General features: G+C 43.9%; 1 protein-coding gene across 2 annotated transcripts; it reads right to left on the bottom strand.

Moving 5' to 3' along the window:
• Positions 1-209: 209 nt before the first annotated feature.
• On the bottom strand, positions 210-20,638 carry B3GALNT1 (beta-1,3-N-acetylgalactosaminyltransferase 1 (Globoside blood group)). Of its 2 annotated transcripts, none has more exons than XM_084842055.1 (4): positions 20,555-20,638; positions 10,549-10,746; positions 2,364-2,487; positions 210-1,274 (listed from the first exon to the last, which is right to left on the bottom strand). In XM_084842055.1, the coding sequence occupies exon 4, from the start codon at positions 1,188-1,190 to the stop codon at positions 210-212; it is 981 nt and encodes a 326-aa protein (XP_084698181.1). In that variant the 5' UTR covers positions 1,191-1,274; positions 2,364-2,487; positions 10,549-10,746; positions 20,555-20,638. The 2 variants fall into 2 exon arrangements, with proteins under 2 accessions (XP_084698181.1, XP_084698179.1); XM_084842053.1 differs by lacking the exon at positions 20,555-20,638 and adding an exon at positions 18,002-18,281.
• Between the last annotated feature and the right edge of the window lie 211 nt (positions 20,639-20,849).

Genomic DNA, 20,849 nt, shown 5'->3' with positions numbered 1-20,849 from the left:
TGAATCCATTCCATGTTTCAGTCAGAACCAGGTGCAGAGCACCTTGGATAGCTCCTTTAGAGTTCTGACTGAAACCCGGAGCAGATTCACCGCTCCACTGACATCAGAGCCACCAGCCTCCACTGCCAGCCATCTTAGTTCTGCCTACTCCTCGTCTAAAGGAAAGTCCTCAGGCCTAAAATGACTGGAGCTTTTAAAATAAGATGGAGTCAGTGGCAAGGAATTGAATTCTCTCTAGTTATTTCCTGCCAGAATGCAATCATTTCCTGTGGAGATATGCCATGTACTGCAATCAAGTGCTTGTACTTGCAAATATCAAAGCTAATTCGGTATAAAAAGAATAATTCTGCATCGTCAGGTATAGTGATGTTCATGCCAAGTATATTTAAACAAATACCAACATAGACATCTTCAAATTTAATAGGTTTGACATGGCTCATCATTTCATAAATCTTGCAAGCCAATTTAGTATTAAGGACATAACCTAGTCCACTGCAGTATGGAGGATACACCTTAAATGGATATTCACCATAAGAAATAAAGGTTTTCCAATGAAATCCTCTGTGAGGGTGGTTTTTTATTAAAGGGTAGCCAGTAATGAAGTTTTCCAAGGCACTTGAATTTAGAAGCAACTTTACCAAGTTGTCCATGTTGATGAAAACATCAGAGTCTGTCTTCATAACATACCGAGCATTGGAACAAAACTCTGTAATCCATCTGAATGCCATGATAGTTTTCAAGGTAAGGTTACTGTAAGTGTCAAGGAAGTCTTGTTGGAGGATGTCTCCATAAAGAATGCTTTCATCTTCTATGGATAAGGCAGCATTTTCATTGTTCTCTGCTCCTTTACCCAGTAAAAACAGTGTCAGAACCTGGGTCCCCCACCAAGATTTTTGAGAGCCCCATGTTATCCTAATTGCTTGTCTTGCCTTGACATCTGTAGGCCTTGAAGTCACCAAGATGACCAGAAATGGATCGTTCTCTTCACATTTTAATCGCTCACGTAGCGTGAAGAGGAAATTCTGCTTGTAAACTGGTTCGTAGTCATAAAAATACATCCAGTTTATATCTTCTATCACAGTGTGGGAGGGGAATGCCATATACCATGTTATTAATATGACTGAGATAAGAGTCAGACCAAAGAAATAAATTTTCAACCATGTCATAGACATAGCAGTCCACGAATTCATCCACAAAGAGAAGAGGTAATTCCCAGCAAAGTTTTCAGAAGGCTATTGAAATATGAAAAGCAGGATTGGGCAATAAAGTCTTTGCTGAAAATGAAAGAAAAAGTTAGTATGTGGAGAAATTCTGAATGCCTGAAACTTGTTACTAAGTATACTATCAAAACAGTTTCATTTTTTTGCTATTACAACAGAACAACATACAAAAATTACAACTGACCCTGGGCCAGGCCACACTTAATTATGGTGTGCAGGTCCATATACATGGTGAGGCCTGGGCTCATGCATACCCACCCCACTGCACATAGATTCTACATGTATAGGCGTACTTTCAGTATGCAAGATTCAATAACATCTCCCGGGAATGTATGCATGAATATATGCAGGACTTATACTCATTCCCCTCTGTGCAAATAATTTACAAACTAGACTGAAGTGTCAGTTATCCCTTGGCTTGTTAGTAATAATGGCATCAATTCTGAGGAGTTCCTGAGATGATGTGGAAGGCTACAAACGCAAATATTGTCTACAGTGATACTTTACACTCCCATGTACTGTATATTGGACTAGTAGTGTGTCACGGAAGCAAGGACGCTCCATTTATCCCATACTGATGCAACTAAACAAAATTGTGTGTGTGAGTAACCCAAGCCTCATCATGTATGGATTTTGGGGTTGATGAAAGATATGCGAGCTACAGGCAAGTTGTTTAAGAGCTGTCTTGGACTGATGGAGAAGGCTACACTTACTGGCCTTCTGTTATGTCTGTTCATCCATCACCTGGTTCCCCATCACCTGTTTCTGGACTCCTTGTTGTGAAGCATGTAGAGGGGAGGGCATTCCAGTCTCAATACCCACTGTTGCATCTCTGTCTTTTAGCACATCTGTCACCCCTCTTCAGCCATTCTTTGCAATGCCCCATGATTCATCACAAAGTGGCCAAGATAAAGTCAGATGTGGCTCAAGCAGCCTGGGTTGCCAGTAATAGTGGTGCAGGACTGGAGGGGGTCCCCTGAGATGGGGACTGGTTATAAAAGAACTAGAAGGAACAACTGCATGGAATGCCCAAACTAGGCAATGCCGGCACCAAGAGAAGCATATGCCAACTCTGTAGCCTTGGGAAATGGCTAAATATGCCAGAATTACCTCCACGCCTCTTTGAAGTGTATCTTCTCCTACCTTGTGCTTTGAAATGTAAAATTGTGCCACCGGAGTTTTGTGAACAACAGGATGGATAATTAAGGTAAGTATTCTGAAGATCTGAGATCAAATCCTTGCTAAGTGAGGTTGGAAGAAGAATAGTCTAGGAAAGATATAGAAAAAAGGCACTGAGCATGGGCAAAATGGTAACAGAAGCATTTGAAAGTGTTTTCCACTCAGAAATTATGGCTGATGAGCATATCCAACATCCAACAAAATCAAACCATGGGAACATCCCTAAATTTGCATTTCAAAATGGCAGCCATGTATGTACTAATTTGCAGTTACGTGTTATTAACAAAGCATAGTGAATACCTCAGAGTTTCCTGTCTTTAAGTAATTTATGAAAAGCTGTAGATTTTGCTGTCACTGCAGTGAAATTCATCAAATTTTCAGTCGTCAAGTTTTAAAGATCAAAGGAAATTTGCTGTTAACACCTTCGAAATTTAAAAATAGCTTTTACATTGGAGAATATGGCTTAGGAACTTTGGGAATACGAAGGATGTTTTTGCTGTTGTTTTGGCCACTAGGGGGAACTGTTATTATTTTATATACACAACAGAGAAATAAATGCAAAAAGCAGAACTGAATATTTTGTATACAAATGGTTTCTTGCACATTCAAAACTATACTGTACTTAGGGATGTTTGAGAAACTGAATAAGAGTGCTCACTGTTCAACTCCTTGCAAGGAGGCGCAGGGTCTGCTCAGCTGTCAATAGCCCCCTTCAACTGCCCACCAACAACCAACTTACTTACTTGCACCAACAGGGAAGTTGGTAGAGGCAGTGGCGAGCATCCATTCTTCCTGGGGAAGGGGAGGGGACTATAAGTCCCAGCCTCCCTGACGGGAAAATGATGCTATTCGTGTCCATTGCCACCAGGATGACGGGACACAGGAGGAAAAGCATTCTCTCTCTGTTCATACACACACACACGCATGCCAAACACAGTCATTCCTGACAACACTGAGCACGAGCCTATTCACAGTTTGCCCCTCTGGGTTATGTCTGTGTGAAGAATAGATGGGTTTGTTCCCTTCTCCCCCTCAAGAAGCTGAGAAGCCTAAGGCCACCTAGTGATCTGAACCCAGCTTCCCCTGCATAGTCTAATCACTATATCAGACTTCCTCAAGCTGGTGCTATCCAGATGTTTTGGCCTGCAAGTCCCAGCCACATGGCCAATGGTCAGGAATGCCAGGCCCAAAACATCAGGAGGGCACTAAGCTGGGGAAGGCTGCACTACACCATACCGGCTTTCTATCTAAACTGCTATGAGCCCAAGTAGAACACAGTGGACAAGGGCAGCTACTGCCAGTCCAATCTCTCTCTTGATGCCTAGTTTAACACAACACCTGACATGACATTATTGCACTGTCCACTGCTCGGTCAATCAGGCAGGGACGGGTCAATGTTCAGTGTGGTACATGTCACAATGAGTTTTAATCTAGACATTAAGAGAGCAAGGGGAAGAGAGATATTTTATTTATGTATGTATTTATTACATCTCTATACTACCCGACAGCCGAAGGGCTCTGGGCGGTTCACAACACTTAAAACCATAGAATGCAACATGATACAACACAATCTAAAAGTTTAGAACTACAGTATAAAACCAAAATAAAAACCAAATAAAACTTAGCAGCAGTGCAAAGGTTTAAAATACAGTAACATATTTAAAAACAACTGAAACTGAAAGACTAAAATGCCTGAGGAAATAAGGTCTTCACCTGGCACCGAAAAGTTATAAGGCAGTGGCAGCTCTAGCAACATCTAGTTCTGCCTAAGACTCTGGGGAAGTTTGAAGAGTCTTCTGTTGGGAATGTAGGAAGCTACCTTACACCCAGTCAGACCTTGGGTCCATCTAATCCTGTACTGGCAACGTTGACTGGCAGCAACTCTTCAGGATTTCAGGCAGGGTTTTTTCCAGCCCCACCCAGAGATGCTGAGGATTGAACCTGGGACCTTCGGGATGCAAAACAGGTGCTCTGCCACTGAGGTACAGCCCTTCCGCTTGAAAGCTCACCTCTGCCATGGATTCACTAGCTGGCCTTAGACAAGCTGCTCTCGCCCAGCCTCACCCCCTGCCCCAAGTCTCACTCCTGCACTATAGAAATAAGAAGACAATGGATCTACTATACAGAGTTATTGCAAGGTTTGTAACTGAAAATTCTAAAGTTGCAGAGAAATGATTATTACTACTGCTGCTTTAAAAAAGGGCTTTTTAAAAATGGATCATATAAACAGTTTTGTTGCTGATTGTAATACTGTGCTGGGATTAATGTTTCACTGGTCCATTGTTTTGGTCAACTACACAGTTGAAGAGTAAGAAGGGAATGATGGATACTAGAAATTCCACTTCTTTGGACAAATTGTTCCACAGTCTTAAAAGTTGTTAGAACCTTACTCAATTCCAACCCAGTGTTACAGGCATTTTAACTCTAGTCCTGGGGAAATCTGAATTAAATGACGCCCAATAGAAGAGACAGCATTACATTTAAGACGCTGAACTGCAGACCAGAAGGTCGGCAGGACAGCAGTTCGAGACCCGAGTGCTGCGTGACGGAGTGAGCTCCCGTCTTCAGTCCCAGCTTCTGCCAACCTAGCAGTTCGAAAGCAAGAAATTGCAAGTAGATAAATAGGTACCGCCTCGGCGGGAAAGGTGACAGCGTTCCATGCACCTCGGTGTTCAGTCATGCCGGCCACATGACCACGGAAGCGTCTTCGGACAGCGCTGGCTCTTCGGCTTAGAAACGGGGATGAGCACCGCACCCTAGAGTCGGACACGACTGGTTGGGGACACCTTTACCTTTACCTTTTTACAAATCAGGGACAAGGAAAAGTCAAAGGACCAGTTTAAATCATTGTTTTAGTGTGATTTTGCATCTCTTAGAAAATGAAAGAGATCCCTTGCCACTCTTCAAAGAGCATGAGCAATCTTCAGCAACAATTTGTGCCCCCGCCCCAATGACTCACATTAAAGCAAGCAACAAAATAAAACACCACCCACTTTCTGAAGAAGGAATTTGCTGCCCTCTGCTGAAATTACAATACAATCAGTTCTGGAATCAGTGAGTTATTTTAAAATGGCAAGCTCCTTGAGTCAACTGTTAACTATTGCTATTACCTAGTGGTATCATTATGCTCCTGTGGACACAGTGCCACATTTAAATCACAAGGGTGCAGATTCACAAGCCAGCTTAGTCACAGGCTCTCTGTCCCATTTCACACATCACAAATTGTTATGTTGCTGACCTCTCTATGCATTTCTTTATTTACTACCACTTTTATCCCACTTTTCAGACAATTTCTTTTCAAGTGGTTCACGGCAATTAAAAAAGAAGAAGAGAGACAGGCCATCAAGCTTGCAAACTAAGATGACAAAACACACAAGGAAAGGGGAGTGGAGGGAGAAGGAAAGGTGTAGGAGCTTGCAACCTACTTGCAAGGCAAGAAATCTAATTACATGCAAATAAGATGCAAGGATCCATTACTGCTCTGCAGTAGACTTTTCAGGGACTGCAGCAAAAGAGGAAAGACTGCTTGCATCTGAGAGTCCCAACCCTGCTGCACCACCCATCCATCCATGGCCCCACCTGCCTGCAAAGCAGAGTACCTACTACAACAACTATTGGCCATGAAGGCAGGAGATGTAGCCCAACACATCTGGAGGGTATCAGGTTGGAGAAGGCTGCTACTAACAGTTCCAAATAGTTAAAGGGCTGAAGATGCTGACCATCCAGTTACTCCAAAAGGCTTTGTTGCTCGGTGGACAACTGCCAATGCCAATGGCTGCTGGGGTGAACTGCCTGGTTTTTTTTATGCGTTTATATAATTTAAGGTGCAACCCTATGCATATTTAAAATGGAAATAGTCTGGCAATTCCCAGCATGGCTGGCTGGAGGGATGCCAGGAGTTGTAGAACTTTTTTCTGTCTACACGTGCATAGGATTGCACCCTAAATGGATTTAAATCTATCTTTGATGGATTTTCAATACTTTCCTGTATGTATTTTAAGTGGAAAGATCAGACTGGAGAAAGGGCCAGGATGGATACAAAAACAGAAACAGTGGGATGAGAAGAGAGAAGTGCAAGGATGGTGGAAGCAGGGCTAGCTGGCATATGATACCCTTGTGAGGGTGGAAGTACAAGGCTAGTGTTGAGCATGATGGGGGCAAAGGGATGCTGCACTGTGCAAGAGGCAATGAAACAAAAGTGGAGAGGGCAGAGAATTGTAAGGATTACAAAGGAGTGGGGGGGTAAAGGAAAATTGGGTAGAGAAGAAGGTAACTGGGAATCTTGGACTTGCCTATTTAGTCCTCATCCCCAATTGAAATAACATGTCTGAGCCTTAAGATAAGCCTCAGAGGCCCCTGGTCAAAAGCCTGTCAAGGTCCATCTGACTGGTGAGCACTAGTTGTTGTTGTTGTTCAGTCGTTCAGTCGTGTCCGACTCTTCGTGACCCCATGGACCATAGCACGCCAGGCCTTCCTGTCCTGCACTCTCTCCCGGAGCATGCTCAAGTCCATATTCATTGTATCAGTGATGCTATCTAGCCATCTCATCCTCTGCCGTCCCCTTCTCCTTTTGCCTTCAGTATTTCCCAGCATCAGGGTCTTTTCCAGGGAGTTTTCTCTTCGCATTAGGTGGCCAAAATATTTGAGCTTCAGTTTCAGTATCTGTCCTTCCAATGAGCAGTCAGGGTTGATTTCCTTTAGGATGGACTGATTTGACCTCCTTGCAGTCCAGGGGACTCGTAAGAGTCTTCTCCAGCACCACAGTTCGAAAGCATCCATTCTTCAGCACTCAGCCTTCCTTATAGTCCAGCTCTCACATCCATACATTACTACTGGGAAACCCATAGCTTTGATTAGACGGACCTTTGTCGGCAAAGTTATGTCTCTGCTTCTTACTATGCTGTCTAGGTTTGCCATAGCTTTCACATGCCAGCAAGTTGAGCACTAAAGACAGGGCCTTTTCAGCCATGGCACCGCATCTCTGGAACCTTTCCCAAAGGAAGTATGTACAGTTCTTTATTAGCTTTTGCAATTAGTGTGTGTGCGTGTGTGTGTATTGCTATAATATAAAACAAGAGCATTGTTCTAAAAGGCAACATATATATTTCTTAAGCAAACAAACAAGCAAGCCTCAAATCTGCTGTGACATATTTTAAGGAAATAGCTGATATTTGGCTTTATTGGAATTGCTGGGAAGGCTACTGAGAAGCTACTAACCTTTCAAAGCGAGATAAGATATCTTTTAATATGGAGCAATCCTATGGCCACTATTAACCTGATCTTATGGCGGAAAGCAGGCCATTATCCCTGGCAGGGACATATGAGCTTCTTTGCCATCTCAGAAGCTCACCAAGCCTTGTATCTGTCAGCTGAGCAGCCTTTTCAGAGTTAGGTAAGACGGCGGCAGTATTGCAACCGAAACTCTCCCCATGACCTGAGTTCGATCACAGCGAAAGCCGGGTCCCAGGTAGGGATGTACGAAAGTCACTTACCTTTCCGCGGATTATGTTGATTGGGGGGAGAGGCGTTCCATCCCTCCCCCCAAAATCCTCGACGGGGGGGAGGCAATCCGTTCCTCCCCCCCGGAATCCTCCACGGCTGGCTGTGCTCCGCGGCAGCTCCGCGGAGCAGCCAGTCAGGCCCAGCCAGGCCAGAGCCGTCCGCAGCCGGATTTCCACCCACGAAAGGCTCAGGGGGGGGGAACTGCATACGCAAATGGTGGCGGCTACAGCTGCCTCCATTTGCGTTCCTTATTTTTGGCCGTCTTAATCTACGTAAATATTTACGTAGACTATGACGGCGAAAATAAAAGGGAATGCAAATAGCGTAGCGGGCGCTATTTGCGTCCCTTTTTCATTCACCATTTTAGCCTACGTAAATATTTATGTAGGCTAAAATGGCGAATCAAAAAGGGACGCAAATAGCGCCCGCTACGCTATTTGTGTTCCCCTTTATTTTCGCCACCATAGTCTATGTAAATATTTACATAGACTAAGAAGGCCAAAAATAAGGAACGCAAATGGCGGCGGCCATAGCCGCCGCCATTTGCATACGCAGGTTTTTGTTTTAAACCCAGCCATGATAGGCTATGTAAATCTTTACGTAGCCTATCACGTCGTTGTTTTTTAAAAAAAAAAACCCAGCCATGATAGGATACGTAAATCTTTATGTAGCCTATCATGTCGGGGGTTTTTGTTTTTTTTTTAAAGGTAAAGGTGTCCCCAACCAGTCATGTCCGACTCTAGGGTGTGGTGCTCATCCCCGTTTCTAAGCCGAAGAGCCAGCGCTGTCCAAAGACGCTTCTGTGGCCATGTGGCCGGCATGACTGAACACCGAGGTGCACGGAACGCTGTTACCTTTCCCGCCGAGGTGGTACCTATTTATCTACTTGCAATTTCTTGCTTTCGAACTGCTAGGTTGGCAGGAGCTGGGACTGAAGACGGGAGCTCACTCCGTCACGCAGCACTCGGGTCTCGAACTGCTGTCCTGCTGACCTTCCAGTCTGCAATTCAGCGTCTTAACCACTAAGCCACCGCGGCCCCTAAGCCACCGTGGCCCCTTGTTTTTTTGTTTTTGTTTTTGTTTTTACAAGACTGTAAATGGCAGCGGTGGCAGCCGGTCAGAAGACCAGCCGCCGCCGCTGCCGAAGCCACCGCTGGAGCCGCTGCCACCTGGAACATCCGCCCCAGGTAAGTCTCATCTCGGGGGGGGATCCGCGGGGGGGCCGGGGGGTGGCAGGCCGTTCTGCCACGGAGTTCAGGGGGCCGAATGCACTGGCATTCAGCCTCACCGAGATCCGTGGAGGAATTCTCTGACATCCCTAGTCCCAGGTAGCCGGCTCAGGTCGACTCAGCCTTCCATCCTTCCGAGGTCAGTAAAATGAGTACCTAGTTTGCTGGGGGAAAGGTGGTCACGACTGGGGAAGGCAATGGCAAACCACCCCACTATAGTTTGCCATGACAATGCCAGTGAAAGCGGCGTCCCTCTAGGAGTCAGCAATGACTCGGTGCTTGCACAGGAGGAACCTTTCCTTTCCAAGACACATAGATAAAAAGTTATCTTCTTTGAAACTTTTAAGATTTTTAAAATTTGTTGAGACTAAATTGTCTGATAACAATAGTAAAAAATACCATCTCGTCTTAAACTATTAAGATCTTGGAATTTTATGCCTTTCGTATTGCTAACTGACTATTTCCTTAGTCTAAATGGTTATATTTTGAAGTCATGGTTTATTGAGAATATAGAGATTATTTAATATAAATGAAAAATGGATATAAAGGATTTCCCCTAACTCTTGCTAGTACAAAACCAAAACTGAATTCAACCTCTGGCCATTTATGGTATACTCTTTGCCTGAAGTGACTAAATCAGTATAGTTAACTGGCAGTTGAGGGCTTTCTAAATGTTGGAGCTTTAGCTTGATAACAGCAGAGGTGAAATCCATAACACTGCATAATTGCAATTGGTCACATCCATCCCATATTACCTTTGTCTCTCTTCTCTCTCCTTTGGTTGTCTCCTGCACTGTTGAAAGTTAGATTGCACGGTCCTTTATTTGTTTGTTACATTTATATCCTACCTTTTCCTCCAAGGAGCCCAAGGTAGCATACATGATTCTCCTCCTCTCTATTTTATCTTCACAACAGCCCACTGAGGCTGAGAGTCAATGACTGGCCCAAAGTCACCTGGTAAGCTTCATGACAGAGTGGGGAATTAAACTCAAGTCTCCCCAGTGCAACACTCTACCCACTACATCGCACTGGCAGGAATGTGTCTATCTTTTCTTATATTGCTGTGAAGGTGCCATGAACATTGATGGCACTGAATTAACATCACATAAATGGTTTTGGCCTTTTGTGAGGAAGGACGAAGGCAGAGAAAGAGCAGGTGGATTCCTCATCAGCCTGGTGACTGGAGATACCCCCCCGGAGAATGGCTGGGGAATTAGTTAGCTGTTTACATTGGGCATGTGTGTAAGAGAGATAACTTTTCAAGCAGGCAAACCATTGTACAGAATCTTATTAGTTTTTAACATACAGCACTTTTAATTTTCACCTTGCTTTCTTGCTGGCACTTTCATTAGATTTCCTGAGAATAATGAATAAAAGGGTATGTCAATTCCACAACGAAAGTGAGAGAAAATATGTACCAGCTCAGCTACATCTGCGTTTTCAATGCTCTCTCCATCTTGCCATGAAGATTTTCCAGTAAACAGTGTCATTTTCGGTACTCAGCCAAAAGACTGTGATGTTTTAGCTGTCTCAGAGCTGGGTGGAACTTAACTTCTTCAGGAAAGGTATTTGGTACCGGTGTCAAATGTGTCCATGTACACAAAGGTTTTTTCTGTCTGAAAAATGGGGGCGCAGGGTGAGGGGAAATGCAATTACATCAAATAATGGCTGAAATCTATAGACAATAATATTAAAAACATTCAGGAATTCCTTCCCATTAGACCACTGGCAACTTCTAAAGCTATGCTTCTTCATCTTTTTTAACCTAAAGATCCTGGTTTCCTGCATAAAACCCTTCTTAAGCAATTGTATACAGCTGCAAAGTCATGTATAGCATGTAACTGGAAGTCTCCAAAGCACCCAACTAAAGAGCAGTGGGTTGGTAAAATTTGGGAGACTATGTATAAAATTACTCAGCAAGTGCAACGAGCAAGGAATCCTAATTTTACAATATTATGGCACCATGGTTTTCATTTATTTCCTATGCTGAAGCCCTTCAAACTTTTGATCAAATTCCAAAAAGTACAGTTGCCTAAATTTTTTCTGACTAATATACATATACACACAAAATAAGACACATTCGCACATGCTCCTTTTATATGCTGTATAAATTGAAAAAAAAAACATTTTTACTATTTCATTAGATACTGAGGTCCTACTTAGGTCATTTTACGGTACATGTTCCATAAGTATATTGATTATAGATTAGGAATTATAATTAGTGAATTCCTTTGTTCCTTTAGTGATCTTGATTTATCATTATGTATGTTCTTTTGGTTGCCTTTATTTTGTTAACTTTATTTCAAAATAAAATAAGATTTCTTGATAAAAAAAAATTAAGAACATCACGGAACTCCTTCAACTAATTGCGAATTAAGCCTGCAATCCCTCTCACATTTATTTGAACTTAGTCGGACTTGCTTTTAAACAAATACATATAGGTTTGAGGAGTACGCTAAGTAAGTGAGAGAAGTGATTCTATTGCCATCCAGACAGGGTTGCCAACTGACCAGAGAACTACCAGCCCTGTGTGCTCCTGTGCGTTTGATAGCAGCATGATGAGCCAAAATCAGGAGGTGCAGCTTTTCATAGCATGGAGAGAGGCATTAAAACAGGGGTGGGGAACATTTTTTTAAGAGCCAAAGCCAAAAATGGGTGAACCATCCCCTTCTCTCTCTCTCTCCTCTCCTCAATGCCTAGTGGGCTACAAGAGAAGGGACAGATCTTTCTTGCTAAAAGTCTAAACTGATTACTTGCAGAGGGCTTTTGAATTTAGGGCTTTTAAATGTAGGCTCTTGGACAGTGGTGTAGGACAGCCATGGCTCCCAGTGCCAGCATTTTTTGATTAGAAGGATACAGACATCAGCGCAGGCGCACACCTCAAACTTCCCTGTTCCCTTTGATCTTCACTGCAATCCTCGCAATAGCAGGAGGGAAATCAATTTTCCCAGCAACAACATATTGTTCCCTATTATAATGCAAAGTATTTTAAAGTGAAAGTATTTTAAAGAGAAGGAAATGGCAACCCACTCCAGTATTCTTGCCAAGAAAACCCCATGGAACGTATCACAAGGCTAAAAGAGATGACGCCGGAAGATGAGCCCCTCAGGTCGGAAGGTGTCCAATATGCTACTGGGGAAGAGCAGAGGGTATTTCCAAGTAGCGCCAGAAAGAGTGAAGCGGCTGGGCCAAACCCGAAAGGACACTCAGCTGTGGATGTGTCTGGCGGTGAAAAGAAAATCCGATGCTGTAAAGAACAATATTGTTTAGGAACCTGGAATGTCAGATCAATGAATCAAGGTAAGCTGGAAGTGGTCAAACATGAGATGGCAAGATTGAACATCGACATCTTGGGAGTCAGCGAACTCAAATGGACAGGCATGGGCGAATTTAATTCAGGTGACCATCATATCTACTACTGTGGGCAAGAATCCCTTAGAAGAAATGGAGTAGCACTCATAGTCAACAAAAGGGTGGGAAAAGCAGTACTGGGGTACAATCTTAAAAATGATAGAATGATCTCAGTACGAATCCAAGGCAAACCATTCAACATCACAGTAATTCAAGTCTATGCCCCAACCACTGAGGCTGAAGAAGCTGAGGTTGATCGGTTCTATGAAGACCTACAACACCTTCTAGAACTAACACCAAAAAAAGATGTCCTCTTCATCATAGGGGATTGGAATGCTAAAGTAGGAAGTCAAGAAATCACCGGGATAACAGGCAGGCATGGCCTTGGTGTACAAAATGAAGCAGGACAAAAGCTAATAGAGTTTTGCCAAGAGAACATGCTGATCATAGCAAACACTCTTTTCCAACAGCACAAGAGGCGACTCTACACATGGACGTCACCAGATGGTCAATATCGAAATCAGATTGATTATGTCCTTTGCAGCCAAAGATGGAGAAGCTCCATACAGTCAGTCAAAACAAGACCTGGAGCTGACTGTGGCTCAGATCATGAGCTGCTTCTTGCAAAATTTCGGCTTAAATTGAAGAACGTAGGGAAAGCCACTAAAACTTTCAGGTATGACCTAAATCATATCCCTGATGAATATACAGTGGAGGTGAGGAATAGATTTCAGGGATTAGACCTGATAGACAGAGTGCCTGAGGAACTATGGACGGAGGTCCGTAACATTGTTCAGGAGGCAGCAACGAAATCCGTCCCAAAGAAAAAGAAATGCAAGAAAGCCAAGTGGCTGTCTGATGAGGCTTTACAAGTAGCTGAGGAAAGAAGGGAAGCGAAAAGCAAGGGAGAAAGGGGAAGATATACCCAACTGAATGCAGAGTTCCAGAGAATAGCAAGGAGAGACAAGAAGGCCTTCTTAAATGAACAATGCAAAGAAATCGAGGAAAACAACAGAATGGGAAAGACTAGAGATCTCTTCAAGAAAATTGGAGATCTCAAGGGAACGTTTTGTGCAAAGACGGGCATGATAAAGGACCAAGAAGGCAGGGACCTAACAGAAGCAGATGAGATTAAGAAGAGGTGGCAAGAATACACAGAAGAACTATACAGGAAAGATTTGAATGTCCCTGATAGCCATGATAGTGCGGACACTGAACTTGAGCCGGACATCCTAGAGAGTGAAGTCAAGTGGGCCTTAGGAAGCATTAGTAACAACAAAGCTAGCGGAGATGACAGTATTCCAGCCGAGCTATTTAAAATCCTAAAAGATGATGCTGTTAAAGTGCTGCATTCAATATGCCAACAAATCTGGAACACTCAACAGTGGCCACAAGACTGGAAAAGGTCAGTTTACATTCCAATTCCAAAGAAGGGCAACGCCAAAGAGTGTTCAAACTACTGTACAGTTGCGCTCATTTCACATGCCAGCAAGGTGATGCTCAAAATCCTACAAGCTAGGCTTCAGCAGTATGCGAACCGAGAACTACCAGAAGTACAAGCTGGGTTTAGAAGAGGCAGAGGAACTAGAGATCAAATCGCCAACATTCGCTGCATCATGGAGAAAGCAAGAGAATTCCAGAAAAACGTCTATTTCTGCTTCATTGACTACGCTAAAGCCTTTGAATGTGTGGATCACAACAAACTGTGGCAAATTCTTAAAGTGATGGGAGTACCAGACCACCTTACCTGTCTCCTGAGAAACCTGTACGAGGGTCAAGAAGCAACAGTAAGAACCAGAGATGGAACAACCGATTGGTTCAAAATTGGGAAAGGAGTACGACAAGGCTGCATATTGTCACCCTGCTTATTTAACTTATATGCAGAGTACATCATGAGAAATGCCGGGTTGGATGAATCAGAGATCGGAATTAAGATTGCTGGGAGAATTATCAACAACCTCCGATATGCAGACGATACCACCCTAATGGCAGAAAGCGAAGAGGATCTCAAGAGCCTCTTGTTGAGGGTGAAAGAGGAGAGTGCAAAAGCTGGTTTGAAACTCAACATTAAAAAAACGAAGATCATGGCATCTGGCCCTATCACTTCCTGGCATATAGAAGGGGAAGAAATGGAAGCAGTGACAGATTTTACTTTCTTGGGCTCCAAGATCACCGCAGACGGTGACTGTAGCCATGAAATTAAAAGACGCTTGCTCCTTGGGAGGAAAGCTATGGCCAACCTAGACAGCATAGTAAGAAGCAGAGACATCACCTTGCCGACAAAGGTCCGTCTAATCAAAGCTATGGTTTTCCCAGTAGTAATGTATGGCTGTGAGAGCTGGACTATAAGGAAGGCTGAGCGCCGAAGAATTGATGCTTTCGAACTGTGGTGCTGGAGAAGACTCTTACGAGTCCCCTGGACTGCAAGGAGGTCAAATCAGTCCATCCTAAAGGAAATCAACCCTGACTGCTCTTTGGAAGGACAGATACTGAAGCTGAAGCTCCAATATTTTGGCCACCTAATGCGAAGAGAAAACTCCCTGGAAAAGACCCTGATGCTGGGAAAGACTGAAGGCAAAAGGAGAAGGGGACGGCAGAGGATGAGATGGCTAGATAGCATCACGGATGCAATGAATATGAACTTGAGCACGCTCTGGGAGAGAGCGCAGGACAGGAAGGCCTGGCGTGCTATGGTCCATGGGGTCACGAAGAGTCGGACACGACTGAATGACTGAACAACAACAATTTTAAAGTGGCTTGGTTTTGAATGGGCAATTAGGACCCATTAGCTTTTACAACAGGCCTGCTCCTGGTAGAGATGGAAATGGCTAGAACTGGCTTGCTGATATGGATCAACACAGCTGCCAGAATTTTTGGACTCTCCTTGGGGGGGCAGGGCAGCTATGGGGACTATGATAAGCACCTGCACTTCAAAATGTACTACACCACTGTTCTTGGGCTGCAGGTTGTCCACCCATCAAAATGCTCTTAAAGGCACAGAGTAGGGCTGGAAGGAGACATTCAAGGAAGGGAGAGGGAAGCTTCTTCCTGTTTGTGAGGAAATTCCTGGGGATGGTGGAGGGGGTGGCAGATCTCCCTTTCAGGGAGCAAACACATTTTAAGTCAAGGAGACAGTGGAGTTAGGATGGGCCAGAACGTAAACTGCAATTGTGAACAAGAGGCCCATGCAGTAAAGGGTACCCTTCATCACACATGCTGATGGCCATTAATGTATAATGATCCATGCTCAGCAGCTTCCAAAGTACAAGCTATGGAATCTGATCCAATTCCTTTCTCAGGACTATACTGAAAACAGGTTTATGGCACCTGAGCCCATTATCTGTGCCTCACTGTAGAGGAAATATGATAGTCGGGTGCTGAAAGCTCTAAGAAACAGCAACTGCTTTGTACAGATAGTTAGAAGAACTCACTACCATCTCAGACGTCATCATTGTCACAATAACTTACTAATCAGGGGTGGGGATGGGGGAGAAACACCTCTGCCAAAGGCAGGTGCAAACACGCAAAGCTGAGCATTTCAAAACACACCTGAGTTGGTAAATTTTCTCTCACAGCAGTAATAAAGCTAAAGTAATGTCTAGGATGGTGATGGACAGGCAAAGCAAGAATGACAGAGGAGAATCTGGATAGCGAAAGTTATGTTATAGCTCAGTGGTAAAATACATGCCATTCACCACATGAGGCACCTCCTGGACAAATCCTGGCCACAGTTATCCATGCTTTGGTAGCCTCCAGATTAGACTCGCACCTTTAATGTGTTGTACATGGAGCTGCCTTTGAAGACTGGGGGTTGGGCTTGATGGCCTTGTAGGCCCCTTCCAACCCTACTATTCTATGATTCTATGACTGCTTCTCCTAAGTTCAGCGAATTCAAAATACAGCAGCTAGACCAGGCATTTTGGACCCGTAGGTGCATTTGGGAATTTGAGATACTGCTGTGTTCACCACCACAAAATGTTGCCACTTTGGCATCTACCTGTAGCATGTATGGATCTTAGGCTGTGTCTTATTCAGGAAAAGCTTTTTTATGTCTATTGGATATCACAACATCTCTTTAATAAGGGACTGTGTAATTCAGCTAGTACACCTAATGCTTCTTTTAAACATATGTTTTGGAATGTCCAGTAATTGCTTCTTTGGGGGGAGAGGTTATTACAGAGATAAATTCTGTGTTGGAACAGTCTTTAATATTCAGTGATGTACACGCTCTTTTAAATTATTTACCTGCTTCATGGAAATTAACAATGGATTCTCTGCACCCTTTTGACAGCTAAAAGACTGATATTACAACACTGGAAGGATAAACACTCACAAGCACAAGGCTAGTGTGGGGCATGATGGGGGCAAAGGGATACTCCACTGTGCAAGAGGCAATGAAAAGTGGAGAGGGCAGAGAATTGTAAGAATTACAAAGGAATGGGGAGGGCGAAGGAAAATTGGGTAGAGCAGACGGTAACTGGGAATCTTGGCCTTGCCCATTTAGTCCTCATCCCCAATTGAAATAACATGTCTCAGCCTTAAGATGAGCCTCAGAGGCCCTAGTCAAAAGCCTGTCATCAAGGTCCAACAGACTGGTGAGCCCAGCAGCCTCACATTGTTCAGGAGGATCACCCAACCTTCTGGACAGGCTTTTCTTCAGATGGCTGCACAGGAGAAGAGGGGACAGGAAACATTCCTTCTATTCACTTCTTTATGTTAACCTCAGGATCCAAGCCACTGCTTCAGAGTGTTGGTTTAAGGCAGGTTTATATGTCTTGAACAACAAATTGCTCAGAAGATGGAACCAGGCCAGAAGTCAGCTACTTTACAGGGCCAGGTAAAACCTGGTTTACCCCCAGTATTTAACCTTACACTGCTGAATTGGTAGCTGCAAGTCTTTTAATTTCAGGGCTACAGTCACCGTCTGCGGTGATCTTGGAGCCGAAGAAAATGAAATCTGTCGCTGCTTCCATTTCTTCCCCTTCTATATGCCAGGAAGTGATGGGGCCAGATGCCATGAACCACTACACCACAGCTTTTAAGATGACACAGTTCCCGTTATGCCATCTTGAACACCATATGACTACAATACTATGCCGTACCCACTCCCCACTCCAAAGTCTATCTGAACACTCATGCCAGCACCTAAAACTAGGAAAGATGTTACCCACAGAGTGCTGTTCTAGGCTAGTGAGATAAAGGGCGGCGGCAATGGCATTTTTATTTTTTGTTTTTTCTCGGGTTTCTAACCTTCCTGCGATGCCTAGAACGTGTCGCTGCTATTGTCCTATTATTTCCTTTCGTCCGCGCGGAAAAGATCTAAGGGATAACTGAAGCTGTTTCTAAAACGAAGCCAGATATGGGAAGAGGAAAGAAGATCCTGTTTTAATTCACTCTGGATCTCGAAGAAAACGTACATGGAAATACACAAGATTCCGTTCTGCCTCCCCCCTCCATATGCCCCCGCCTAACCCCTTCTACCCGCGAACGCCCGCTCGCCCGCTCTGCTCTCTCGCCTACCCGCGGGAAACTTTTGTTTTCTTCTCCGGATCCCTCTCGCTCCAGCTGTTCGCCCAAAGGGCCAAAAACCGGTCTAATCTCATGGGCATGAGTCTCCGCTTTCCAAGGAGGAGGAGGATATTTTAGACTTAGGACCCAATCCTATGCGTGTTCAGACAGAAAAAGTCCTACAACTCCCAGCATCCCCCAACCAGCTATGCTGCGAGTTGTGGGACTTTTTTTTTTTCTGTCTGAACACGCCTGGCATTGCGCCTTTATAAAAGCTCCTAGCCTGGCTGACATGGCATTCGCCGCAGACCGGATTTCCTGGCTGTTGGGGTTTTTTAAAAATATTAATTCATTAGTTTGTTTATTTATTTATTTATTTCCACCATGACTTTCTCCCGTTAAGGCTGCGATCCCAGTATACACGGTTACCGGGCCATAAGTCTCATTGAAGCCAATGGGACTTATTCTGCGGGGGGTAGGATCGAGCTGCCGGGAGTGATAGTGATGGCAGTGACAGCTGTTCACAGGAGACCATGTAGCCATCGAGGATTTGATCCTCCTCTATCCTCTTCTATCTCCAAGGGAGAAAGTAGAAGCAAAGGCAAAGGTTTGCTGTCTTTTCAAATTCGGGTTTTGGGGGCGGGGATGGGAGGGGAAGTGGGACCGGGTAAAAGCCGGAATGGAACTGAATGAGCCAGAACAGCCCCTTTATTAAACAACAACAACCATGGCAAAAACGGGCATATGTTAGAGATATTTGAGAACAAAATTTAGGACTGAAACCTTTGCAATATTATATTATTATTATGAACGCCATAATGCCCAGAATCCATCCAGAACAGACTGGAATGACCCAGAACGCCAACTTCCAAGATAGCCAAGCCAACCAAATTCACCGGTCACTCATGACTGTATGGGCAGGATGCAATGAGCCACAAAACCTCCACAGAAAGTATGTTCTGATACCAATTCCAGGCAATAGTCCATATTTTTTAGGCTGTTGTGGTTCTGTTATATTATTATAGTAGACGTTTAGGGAGCAATCCTATGTGGATCGATGGTTGCCTTCGAGCCCGGGGGCAATCACCTATCCAGTGCAGGGTGGGAGGAGTGGTGAGGAGCAGATCTCCTCCTCACTCCCCCTGCCCGACTTTCCTGGCTAGACAGCTGCTCTTCTGAGTGCGGAGCACAGGGCCAATCCACGCTGCCTATGAGGCGGCGCAGGAGGGGCTGGGGGTCGGTTCTCTAAGAACCGACCTTGGAGTGCGGGGTCCACGGTCAGTTCCTGGAAACCAGCCTATCCTATGGCCATCTAGCCGCTGACTAGCAGCCATAGGATTGTGCCCTAAAGATGGTTTTTAATTCTAATAATAAGTGGTAGTATTTTTTTATGGTGTATTGCATCACTCCCATCTAGTCACATGTGGCTGATGAATTTGGTTGATTTGACTCACTTGAAAGTTCCCATTCTGGGCCGTTTTCCAAAATATAGACTGTTGCCCGAAACAGGTACTGGAACATAATTTTGTGGACGTTGTATGGCTTATTTTATCACCCCATCTAATCATGTGTGAATGATGAATTTGGCTGATTTTGTTCACTTGGAAGTTGCTGTTCTCAGCCATTTTCTGGAATATGGACAATTGCTTGGAATGGGTATGAAAATGTGGTTTCTGTGGCAGTTTTATGGCGTATTGTATCACTCCCATGCAGTAATGTGTGACTGGTGAATTTGGTTGGTTTAGGTCAGTTGGAAGTTGGTGTTCCAGGCCATTCTATTCTGTTCAAGATGGGTTCTGGGCATTATGCAGTTAATAATAATATAATATTAAGGATTCAGTCCTAAAATATTGTTCTCAAGTGTCTCTAACACACGCCACTGTTTTTGGCATATTTTTTTTTCAAATAAAGGGGCTGTTCCAGCTGATACCGTTCCAGCTTTTACACCGTCTCCAAAAAAGTTATTTAAAAAGAAAGGATTTGATGTGTTTGTTTGATAGCTTAGGAAGTATTTGCAGGGCTAAGAGAGGAGAAATAAACTGTCCGATATTAATGAGGTTAAGATTGGTTCCTAGTTTAATTTTATTTATTAAGGCTACACTCCTAAACACGTTTACCTGGGAGTACAGCCCACTGAAATGAATGGTACTTACTTTTGAATAGACATGCATAGGACTGTACTGTTAGATATTTTTAGATTCCTGTCTTTTTAAAAAAAAATCCCAGGGTGGCTTTACAAATACATTAAAAATAATGTATGCAGTCTACAGTCTCTCTGTTCCAAAGATAATGGTGAAGTTGGTTACTAGTTCTGAGCTCCTTATTTGTGTGGTTACTAGTTCCCAGTACAAGATGGCACTGAGAGCTGACTGTCCCAAAGATTTCTGTTCGTGCAGCGCACTGTCAAGCATGGCACACCATGCCAATAATCACCAAAATATGGTGACAAGAATAAGGAACTGGAGCTGAACACCTTAAATTAAGCTTTGAGCCACCCAAAATCATATAGCCACATCTTATCACAAATAGCTTTGCAAGTCCATTCAGTTGCTCCTAGTGGTTTACCATGCAGCAAAGTGACCTGTACTGGAGAAACACAAGTCCAGACTCCCTTGTGTTTACAGTTGAGCTGTTCTTTGGATTCTTGATCTGAAAAAACAACAGTTGTGCAAGTCAGTTTCTGGAAAATTATGGAACTGTGTCCTTAAGATCACTCCTATTGCTAGACCAGCAGGGGAGAACTTCATCAAGTTGAAGGGGAAAGGTCAGAGCTCAGAGAGTTGAATTGACCCATACATGTATTTATTTTATGTATTTATGAGTATTTATATACCACTTCTATCTACAGATTTCAAAGTGG

The sequence above is a fragment of the Heloderma suspectum genome, chromosome 3 (assembly GCF_057233095.1).
Source record: "Heloderma suspectum isolate Gila_16-S chromosome 3, 16-S_ref, whole genome shotgun sequence".
In the NCBI taxonomy this organism is placed as follows: domain Eukaryota; kingdom Metazoa; phylum Chordata; class Lepidosauria; order Squamata; family Helodermatidae; genus Heloderma; species Heloderma suspectum.
Note: the sequence above shows the minus strand (reverse complement) of the source record. Positions and strands in the feature narration are given on the sequence as shown.

Excerpts from the sequence above, each read along its gene's own strand:
- B3GALNT1 (XM_084842055.1), bottom strand. The coding sequence starts at position 1,190 with ATGAATTCGTGGACTGCTATGTCTATGACATGGTTGAAAATTTATTTC.